Raw genomic sequence first — 11,462 nt, forward strand, 5'->3', positions numbered from 1 at the left:
GATCCACTGCTCACTCCTCCCAGCCTGTTGCACAGTGATACTGATCCACTGCACACTCCTCCCAGCCTGTTACACAGTGATACTGACCCACTGCACACTCCTCCCAGTCTGTTACACAGCTATACTGACTCACTGCACACTCCTCCCAGCCTGTTACACAGCGATACCGTTGCCCTTGGCACACATATAAACCTTACAGTCAATGCCTCTTTACCACAGATGCGACTGCCTGTTCTCTGTACCCTCTCTGCCCTGCCTGTCCATTATCCTGGTGTTCCAGGAGGGTTTGCCTGATGGTTTTGGACATATTTCTCTGAGGTTGGATTCAGGCAATGGTTGGCCATGAGCATGATGGGACATAATTAGTTGTTGCTGATGTTATCAGGGTTGTTGCAGCTGCCAATGTTTCTATCCCCCTGCTGCCAGGGCATAATGCCAGGCTTCAATAAGTAATTCCTGTTCACATCCTGAATCAACACACACCACTAGTTTATATCAAATCATTAGATCTCCCTTTACCAATATATGTGCATCCACAACACCTTCCCCCCTCAGCCAATTCTCTGAGACTGTTTGAGGGGCAGTGAAGATGGAGATTTATTCTGTATCTAACCCCGTTCTATCCTGGGAGTGTTTGATGGGGAGAAACTCTCTCTGTGTACCGATACTGCCTGAACTGCTGAGTTTCTCCAGCATTTTCTGTGTTTATTCCACACTGTCTTACCCAGCCTCCAATCTGTCCCTCTCCCTCTGAGGGAATCTCAAGTTAAGTCAGTCTATTCACACCTCACTGCCTCTGAACTCAGACACACCCAGCACTGAGGCCACCCATTCCCACCTGCGTAACATTGTTCAGCTGCTGGATCCTACATAGAATCTCTACACTGCAGAAGGAGGCCATTCAGCCCATCACGTCTGCTCCAAACCTCCAAAGTTTATCCTTACCTGACCCAGACCCAGTCCCCCAACTCTATCCCCATAACCCCACTTTTCCCATGGCCAGCCCACGTAATCTACACCTCCCTGAACACTACGGGCAATTTAGCATGGCCAATCCACCCTAACCTGCACACCTTTGGACTGTGGGAGGAAACCAGAGCACCCGGAGGAAACCCACGCAGACACGGGGAGAATGTGAAAACTCCACACAGACGGTGGAATTGAACCCGGGTCCCTGGTGCTGTGAGGCAGCAGTGCTAACCACTGAGCCACCATGCCAACCCTCATCACTGCCTTCATTACCTTGAGACCATCCCAATGCAGTTCCTGGCTTGATTCAGAGTTACTCGCTGTAATCCAAATTATCCAAATCTCTGGCACCTGCCTGTTAATTTGCAGCAAGTCTCATTTCCCCATCGCTCTGGTGCATGCTGGCTCACAGTCAGTACCAGTGAAGGAATGGTTTGATTCTAAATTCCCTGCCTTTGTAATGGAATCCCTCCCAATCTCTAACACCTCCCCTTGCTTCACAACCAGGGAGATCTCTGCTGTCCTCTCTCTTCCTGTCTATTCCCCAATTCCCCTAGCGGCTGTACCTTCAGCTGGATTGGCCACACTGCTCTCCATCTCTCACCATCTCCATCTCTCCATCTATTTCCTGATTGACATCACATCCTAAACTCTGTCTCTCTGAGAAAGCTTTACGTCACCTGCACTAATATCTCTGTATGAGTCGCAGTGTCAGATTCTGTTTTATAATGTTCTAATGCAGCAGGTGGTGAAGAAAATAAACTATACGTTAGCCTTCACAGTGAGAGGATTGAAGTACAGGAGTAGGAGTCTCTTGCTGCAATTATACAGGGCCTTGTGAGAACACACCTGGAATATTGTGTGCGGTTTTGGTCTCCCTATCTGAGGAAGGATGTTCTTACTGTCAAGGGAGCGCAGCAAAGGTTTGCCAAATTGATTCCTGGGATGGTCGGATTGATGTATGAGGAGAGACTGAGTTGGTTAGGATTGTATTTACTGAAGTTTGGACGAGTGAGGGGGCATCTCATAGACACCTGTAAAATTCTAACAGGACTAGACAGAGTAAACACAGGAAGGATGTTCCTGATGGCGGGGGAGTCCGGAACCAGGGGTCATAGTCTAAGGATTCGAGGGCAGCCAGTTAGGACTGAGATGAGGAGAAATGTCTTCACCCAGAGAGCCTGTGGAATTCTCTGCCACAGAAAGTGGTTGAGGCCAAAACATTGAATGTTTTCAAAAAGGAGTTGGATATAGTTCTTCGGGCTAAAGGTATCAAAGGATGTGGGGAGAAGTGGGAACAGGGGACTGAGGTGGATGATTACCCATGATCATATTGAATAACGAAGGGCTGAATGGCCTATTCCTGCTCCTGTATTTAACTGTAAAGCTTCTTGGACTTTCATTCCAGGTGCTATATGAATTGAGGTTGTTGTTGCTTGAATTCCTGTTTGTTTTATTTTAGATCGCGTTACATCAGCACTGAGCTGGGTATTCGGGAGCGTTTGTTTGTCGGAGTTCTCACATCAAAAACTACTCTCAACACTCTGGCTGTCGCTGTGAACCGCACAATTGGTCACCACATTGACAAGGTCCTATACTTCACCGGCTCCAGGAGCCGGAAGATTCCGCACGGAATGTACATTGTAACCCACGGTGACGAGCGGCCGATCTGGAACATGTACCAGACAGTAAAGTATATCTTTGAGCATTTCAGCAGTGAGTACGACTGGTTCTTCCTCATCCAGGATGATTCCTACACTGAGAGTGATCGCATCAAACGTCTAGTGAACCACCTCAGCATCAACACTGACCTGTACATGGGCCGTCCCCAGGAGTTTATTGGTGGTGATGTAGATGGTCGGTATTGTCACGGTGGATTTGGGTTCCTGCTGTCCCGCAGTCTCCTCATCAAATTGCAACCGCATTTGGAAACCTGTCGGAATGACATCCTCAGCTCCAGGCCTGACGAGTGGCTGGGTCGATGCATCATTGATTATGTGTCAGTCAGTTGTGTCAGTGAGTATGAGGTGGGTGCAGTCACTACTGAATTAAACACCTACCGATTTATTGTCACATGTACCGAGATACAGTGAAAAGTATTGTTATGTGTGCTAATCAGACAAAGCATTCCTTACATAAGAACATCAGGGTAATAGAAGAGAGTGCTGAATATAGTATTACCGTGCAGAGAAGGTACAGAGAAAGATCAACTCTAATACATGTTTGATTGATTTATTGTTGCCACATGTACCGGTATACAGTGAAAAGTGTTGTTTTACGTGCTGTACAGGCAGATTGTACCACACAAAGTGCATTATGATAGCAGAACAGAGTGCAGAATACAGTGTTCCAGACGCAGAGAAGGTGCAGAGAGAGAGATCAGGATTAACATTTGAGAGGTCTGGTGAAAAGTCTGATAAGAGCAGGGAAGAGGCTGTTTTTGAATCCATTGGTACATGTTTTCAAACTTTTGTATCTCCTGCCTGACGGAAGAAGGTGGAAGAGAGTATAACCAGGGTAAGAGGGGTCTTTGATTATGTTGACTTTCCTGAGGCAGTGGGAAGTGTAGGCACAATCAGTGGATAGAAGGCTGGTTTTCATGACTCTTTCTAGTTTCTTTTGGTCTTGGGCAGAGCAGTTACCATTCCAAACTGTGATACATCCAGATAGGATGCTCTCTGTGGTGCATCTATAAAAATTACTGAGAGTCATTGTGGACATGCTGAACAGCCTTAGCCCCCTGAGGAAGTAGAGGCGTTGCAGTGCTTTCCTGACCATCGTGTTGATGTGGATGGACCAGGACAGATTGTTGGTGATATTTACTGCCAGGAACCTGACGCTCTCCACCACCTCCCCCTCAGCACCACTGATACAGACAGGGGCATGTCCTCCACTCTGCTTCCGAAAGTCAATGACCAGCTCCTTCATTTCGCTGACACTGAGGGCGAGATTGATGTCTTTACAACATGCTGCTAAACACTCTATCTCTTTCCTGTATTCTGTCTCGTCATTGTTTCAGATCTGACCCACTACGGTGGTGTCATCAGCAAACTTGTAAATGGAGTTAGAGCAGAATTTGGCCCCACAGTGGTGCGTGTATAAGGAGTATCGTAAGGGGCGGAGTATACAGCTTTGTAGGGCACCAGCGTTGAGGATTATTGTGGGGGAGGTGTTGTTGCCTATCCTCACTGATTGTGGTCTCTGGGTCAGCAAGTCGAGGATCCAGTTACAGAGGGGGAGCCTAGGTCTCAGAGTTTGGAGATGAAATTGTTTGGAATTATGGATGAAGGCAGAGCTGCAGTTAATAAGTAGGAGCCTGATGTAGGCATCCTTGTTATCCAGATGTTCCAGGGATGAGTGTAGGACCAGGGAATTGGTGTTAGCTGTGGACCTGTTGCGTCGGTAACACTTCATTCTGCTGAAGGCCCGAGCCACTGGGTGGTGGTCATTGAGGCACGTTGCCTGATGTTTCTTTGGCACCAGGATGACAGTGGTCTTCCTGAAGTAGGTGGAGACCAGAGGCCCGTTCATAAATCTGATAACAGCAGGGAAGAAGCTGTTCTTAAATCTGTTGGTAGTTGGGAATTTGGGATTTCTCCCCAATCCCATTGAGATGATCTACATGTTGATCATTCTGAAAGCTGTGTGTCCTCAGCATCAGAAGTAAAGACAGGGTATCTTCAGCTAGCGTACCCCGGATGATGAGAAATACAGGAGGAAAAAGGGGGCATACGGTTCATACCAGAATAATAATAGCAATACTGAGATGCCTGGACAGAGTGGGCACGGAGAAGATGTTTCCGCAGGTAGGAGAGACCAGGACCCAAGGGCACAGCCTCGGAGTGAAGAGTCAACCTTTTTGAACTGAGATAAGGTGGAATTTCTTTAGTCAGAGGGTGGTGACTCTGTGGAACTCATTGATCTGTGCGCATAAACACCTAGACCTCGAGTCCAGTATGACTCTTTTTCTCACTCTCTCTCTCCCAATCTCTCTCTTACACTCTCTCACTCTTTCTCTATTTCACTCTCTCTCACTGTCTCTCTCTCACTCTCAACCTGTCTCTCATTCTCACACACTCTCTCTCACTCTCTCACTCTCTATCTTACTCTCTCTCACTGTCTCTCTCTCTCTCTCACTTTCTCTCTCAACTTGTCTCTCTCATTCTCACACACTCTCACTCTCGTTCTCACACACACTCTCTCACTCTCAATCTCACACTCTGTCTCACTCTCTCACACTCTCTCACTCTCACTCATACTCTCTCACACTCTCTCTCTCACTCACTCTCTCACACTCTCTCTCTCTGTCTCAGTCCATCTCTCTCTCTCAGTCCCTCTCTCTGTGCACAGACACTGCCAGACCTGCTGAGTTTTTTCCTCCCATAAATTTTATTTTAGGAATTTAAAAAAGTACTCACCGATTACAGATTGATGCAGGAATTTCACTAAATGTTCAAAATTTTCCATTTGTTTTAAATTTTCAGAGAGCAAAAGAAAACAAGAAAAATTTGTTTCATGTAATTATAGTGCTGGCATAGATTTTCAAAATTGCATCGACAGGATCAGACAGAGTTGATATAATTTCACGTGTTCATATTAGAAAGTAAGGTGTGTTAGGGTTGAGACAAAGATTGATTAAAATAGCACAACTAAACAAGTTGGCAGAAGGTCTTTCCCATGCCCTCAGCACGTAGTTTGTCATTATGTTATTTCTTTTACAGCAGCAGGGTGGGATGTCATTTTAATTCCCTCCATTTATGGTGAGGTATTAGTTGTGGAGGGAGCTAGCAAGGGAATCCAAAATGCTTTATATTTTCCCACTGCTCTGATTGGCCCCTGTCACGGATGTACTTAATCTACAAGTGTGTAATGGAAAGAATCCAATTTCAACATTCAGCTATCCAGCCCAGGCACTGGATACTGCAAAGGCTACGGGCCCTGACAACATTCCAGCAATAGTACTGAAGACTTGTGCTCCAGACCTTGCCGCTCCCCTGGCCAAGCTGTTCCAGTACAGTTACAACACTGGTATCTACCCGACAATGTGGAAAATTGCCCAGGTATGTCCTGTACACAAAAAGCAGGACAAATTCAACCCGGCCAATTACCACCCCATCAGTCTCCTCTCGATCATCCGTAAAGTGATGGAAGGTGTCAGTAACAGCGCTATCAAGCAACACCTGCTCAGAAATAACCTGCTCAGTATCGCCCAGGTTGGGTTCTGCCAGGGCCACCCAGCTCCTGACCTCATTACAGCCTCGGTTCAAACCTGGACAACAGAGCTGAATTCCAGAGGTGAGGTGAGAGTGACAGCCCTTGGTATCAAGGCTGCATTTAACCAAGTGTGGCATCAAGGAGCCCTAGCAAAACTGGAATCAATGGGTATCAGGGGACAAACTCTCCGCTGGGTGGAGTCATACCTGACACATTGAAAGAGGGTATCACTGGCTAGGCCTATATCTATTGTCCGTCCCTAATTGCCCAAAGGGCAGTTTAGAGTCAACCACATTGCTGTGGGTCTGGAGTCACATGTAGGCCAAACCAGGTAAGGATGGCTGTTTCCTTCCCTGAAGGACATTAGTGAACCAGATGGGTTTTACACAATAATTGACAATAGATTCATGGTCATCATTAGACTCCTAATAATAGATTTCTATTGAATTCAAATTCCACCATCTGCCATGGCAGGGCCTGAACTCAGGTCCCAGAACATTACCGGGGTTTCAGGATTAACAGTTCAGCGATCATACCACTAGGCCAGCACCTCCCCCTAGATTGTTGTGTTTGTTGGAGGTCAATCATCTCAGCTCCAGGACATCTCTGCAGGAGTTCCTCAGGGTAGTGTCCTAGGCCCAACCATCTTCAGCTGCTTCATCAATGACCTTCCCTCCATCATAAGGTCAGAAGTGGGGATGTTCGCCGATGATTGCACAATGTTCAGCTCCATTCATGACTCCTCAGATACTGAAGCAGTCCACGTTCACATGCAACAAGATCTGGACAATATCCAGGCTCAGGCTGACAAGTGGCTAGTGACATTCACGCCACACAAATGCCAGGCTATGACCATCACCAATAAGAGAAACTGGAAAGGCAAGGATTGATTAGGGATGGTCAACATGGCTTTGGTCATGGGAAACCATGTCTCAGTAACTAAACTGAGTTTTTTGACGAAGTGACGAAGACGATTGAAGGCAGAGTGGCAGACGTTGTCTATACGGACTTCAGCAAAATGTTCAGCAAGATTTTGCATGGTAGACTGGTTAGCGAGGTTAGATCACATGGAATACCAGGGGAACTAGCCATTTAGATACAGAACTGGCTCAAAGGTAGAAGACAGAGGGTGGTGGTGGAGGGTTGCTTTTCAGACTGGAGGCCTGTGACCAGCGGTCTGCCACAAGGATCGGTGCTGGCTCCACTGCTTTTTGTCATTTATATAAATGATTTGGATGTGAACATCCTTTCCTCATAAAGCAGCTTGCTGATTCCAGCCATCAATCCAGGAAGCCTCCCCGAACCATCTCCCAAACATCCTTCCTGGCCAGTTTGCCCGGTCTCTCTTTGTGGCATAGTCCCACAATCCCGACGAGGCTGGGGAACCCTCACTGCACTCTCTCAATGGCAATAATCTCTTTCCTGAGATAAGGAGATCAAAACTGTAGAGTGTTCCTGGTGGGGTCTAACCAAGCTCTTCATTTCTCAGATGTTAATACCGTGTCTCTCTCCAGATGCTGTTTGACCTGCTGAGTTTCTCCAGCATTCTCTGGATTTGTGTCAGATTCCCAGCATCTTCAGTTTTCTGTTTGTAAGACACACCCAGCTCCCTCCGACCCCTCACACCGTTTACAATATCACCCTGTTTACAATATCACCCTTTATTTAATGTTGGCTTTCCATGTTCTTTGTATCAAAAAAAATCTCATTCACACTTCTCTGCTTCGAATCCTATCCGCCCACTCCACCAACATGTCTATGTCCTTTTGGACATTGTCCTGTCCTTCTCACAGTTTACAATTTGTCCAAGTTTAGTGTCATCTTCAAACTTTCAGATTGCCTCCTGCATGCTAACAGACTGGGTTTGTTTCCACTAGAGTTTAGAAGAGTGAAGGATGGTTTAACTGAAGCACGCAAGATTCTGGACTTGAGACCTGGGTGTGTCTGAGCACAGATCACTGAAGGTGACAGGATAGGGGGAGAGAGCTTTATTAACTGGGGCATAGAGCACAAGAACAGGGAGGTGATGCTGAACTTGTACGAGACCCTTGTTAGACCTCAGCTGGAGTATTGTGTACAGTTGTGAGCCCCACATTATATGAAAGATGTGAATGTATTAGAGAGAGTGCAGACACGATTTATAGGAATGGTTCCAGGGGTGATAGCCTGTAAAAACTAGGACTGTTCTCCTTGGAGAGAAGAAGGATGAGAGGAGATCAGAGAGAAGTTTTCAGAATGATGAGTGAGCTGGGCAGAGCAGAGGGGGAGAAACTGTTCCCACTTGTAAAGGAACAGGAATGAGAGAGACATAGGGTTAAAGTGATGTGTAACTGATATGAGGATGATGTCAGGAAAAACTATTTCACACAGTGAGTAGTTAGGGTCTGAAATGCTGTGCCTGGAAATGTGGGGGAGGCAGGTTCGGCTGGGGCATTGGGTTTTTTTTTAGATAGAAACAATGTGCGGGATATAGGGGAATGCAGGACTTTGGCTCTGAGTTAACATGCTTTGAAAGCTGGTACAGACACAATTGGCCAAATCACACTGTAATCATTCTGTGATTTTCTGATTGTGTTTGCTGCTTCTTGTTCCTTGGAGCTTATGGTGAGTATTTCAGAAACTGATTGTTCTCTGGATAATGGTCCAAGCAAATCCTGATTAGCTGGGTCCTTGGCTGGTTTGCTATTTGAGTTCTATCTCATTCTGTGTGGCTACTGGAACTGCGCGCAGATCTCGGCATTTCCACAGTCTCCCTCCATTCAGTCCTGGCACCGTTTGAGTTGCCAGGCCAGTGAATTGCAGACCTGAGGGGCCTTCCAGGTGGGGAATCCTGGCTTCCCCACAGACACGAAGGTGTGAATCTGTGTGCTCGGGTGGCAGGCAGTGGGTTTTGGTGTGAACCAGCTGGTCCTGTAGCAGACACATCTCCCTGCAGAGGCTCCAAGTGACTGACCCGCAGATCAGAGAGGGTTCCAGCCCTTTGAGAGATCCAGGCTATCAGTAACGCCACCCACCACCGCCCCACCAGCTCTTTCCCACAGCCCTGTCAATATTTCTTTTTCAAATCTCTCTCCAATTCTCTTTTGAAAGTTCCTGTTGAATCTGCTTCCAGTGTCCTTTCAGACAGAATGTTCCAAATCACAGCAACTTGCTATGCCAAATAAAACAGTCTCGTCATTTCCCCCTCAGGACCTTTCATTAATTTTCTCTCTTCTCTGGTCACAGAGAAGTTATACCACAGGAAGCAGCTTCTTCTCATTTTCTTTCTCAAAGCCTTTTATAATTTATTACACTTATTAATCAATAATTTATTAAACCTCCCTCTTAACCCTGTCTGAGAATAACCCCAGTGTCTCTGGCCACATTCACTGATGTCCCTGTCCTCAACATCCTCCCAATAATTCAGGGCCCAGAACTGGGGACAGCTTGATGGAGTTTAGCATAACTGACCATGCTTTCTCTATATAGGCAAAAATACAAAATGTTTAATATCGAAAGACTGCACCTTACACATGCTGTCTAGACGGGCTGAATGGCCTCCTCCTGTTCCTGTGTAACAGGCTTGAGGAGGGGCTGAACGGCCTACTCATTTCCTGTGTAACAGGCCCAAGGAAGGGGCTGAATGACGTCCTCATGTTCCTGTGTAACAGGCTTGAGGAGGGGCTGAATGGCCTCCTGCTGTTCCTGTGTAACAGGCCTGAGGAAGGGGCTGAATGGCCTCCTGCTGTTCCTGTGTAGGAGTCACGAGAGGGACATGTTCTCAATGAGGGGATCTTCAATGGGATGGATAATTTGAGTTGAGCAGATGAGTGTGATTGTGTTTTTTTTGCTGGGGAGATGAAACTGCTCTTGGAGCTCAGCAAGGGGTGCTCACATAACCCTCACTCTGGGTCTGCTGCTATCATTTACAGACCCTTGTTCTAGATGTGAACCTTGGGGATAAGCATGAGGTTTGAAGAGCCAGTGGCTTTGTGAATGAGTGGCATATGCACAATGTCAGCCTGAGGCTCTGTAATACTTCCCTGTGTCTCTCCTCAGACTCTGCACTACCGATACTTTGAACTCGGGAAGAATAGCGAGCTGGAAAAGGAGGAGGCTCCACAGTTCCGGAATGCTTTCACCGTCCATCCGGTCGTGGACCCTGTCCAGATGTATCGGCTACACAAACGTTACACTGAGCTGGAGCTGGAGAAAACTTACCGAGAGATTGAAGATCTCCAGGTGCTGCCCCAAGAACAGTCTCACCCTGACAGCACAAAGTAACCTCCACGTTAGAGAGTACAGAGGAGGAGGGGGGAGAGAGAGAGCTCACAGCCACTGATTCAGGGAGTTACAGGACCACCTTAAACACTTCAGCATACATTAGGCAGAAACAATGAGGGAGCGCTGCACTATTGGAGCATTAGTACTGAAAGGTTCTCATGCTGGGGAACTGTGGTGGTTGAGTTTTGAAGAGAGTTTAATCACAGATTTTTGAGGAAGCCTACTGTGTGCTCAAGGAGAGATTGTTGACTCATGAGTAAATACTGTGATACAAGGTGAGTAATAAGACATAGGAGCAGAAATTAGACCATTCGGCCCATCGAGTCTGCTCTGCCATTCAATCATGGCTGATAAGTTCCTCAACCCCATTCTCCTGCTTTCTCCCCGTAACCCTTGATCATCAAGAGTAAGCTGTGTGCATTTTCTCAACAGCCAGCAGTGCCACTGGTAATTGTTTCTGATCGGCTTCCTCATCCAGTAGTCACCAGAGAAGAATTTTTTACAACAATTAACATCACTGAGACTGACCTTTCATTAACTAAATTTAAATCCCACATGTCACTGATCTGGGATTTGAACCTGGGTCCACACTGTGTGTGCCTGAGCCCTAGATTATTAAACCAGGACATTGCCACTGTGCCACCATCCTCACTTTGCTGCACAGCCCACCACAAGGCCCTGACAAATCAGTTCAGCGAATGGCTGCAGAGTACTGGCTGGGACCTGGATTCCTTCCTCTCAGTGGAACACAGCCACCCCGTTCCCCAACGAGAGGTGCAGCTTTTTCCTGAATGTACACTCACAGTTTAATGAAGTCCTGGAGAGTTTATAAATCTCCAGGGAGAGAGATGCTCCTGACAACAAGAGAGATTTCCATAAACAAAAGAAAGAAAATGTGACTGTCTCAGTGCATCAGGGAGCATCCAACTCCCACAGAACATCAGCCAGAAGCACACACTGAGATACAGACGCACACACTGAGATACAGGCGCACACACTGAGATACAGGCGCACAC

At 46.9% G+C, this 11,462-nt stretch overlaps 1 protein-coding gene across 1 annotated transcript in view; it reads left to right on the plus strand.

Annotated features, from left to right (window-relative positions):
• The first annotated feature begins 2,432 nt into the window (after positions 1 to 2,432).
• The window catches only part of LOC109914004 (chondroitin sulfate synthase 2), a 12,524-nt gene continuing 3,494 nt past the window's right edge, over positions 2,433 to 11,462 (plus strand). The window contains exons 1-2 of the mRNA XM_020513571.2: positions 2,433 to 2,996; positions 10,222 to 10,404. Of these exons, the coding sequence (XP_020369160.2) occupies positions 2,604 to 2,996; positions 10,222 to 10,404 (576 nt within the window). The 5' untranslated portion in view covers positions 2,433 to 2,603. The remainder of the gene's footprint in view (positions 2,997 to 10,221; positions 10,405 to 11,462) is intronic.

This window comes from Rhincodon typus, chromosome 7 (assembly GCF_021869965.1).
Source record: "Rhincodon typus isolate 14 chromosome 7, sRhiTyp1.1, whole genome shotgun sequence".
Taxonomy (NCBI): domain Eukaryota; kingdom Metazoa; phylum Chordata; class Chondrichthyes; order Orectolobiformes; family Rhincodontidae; genus Rhincodon; species Rhincodon typus.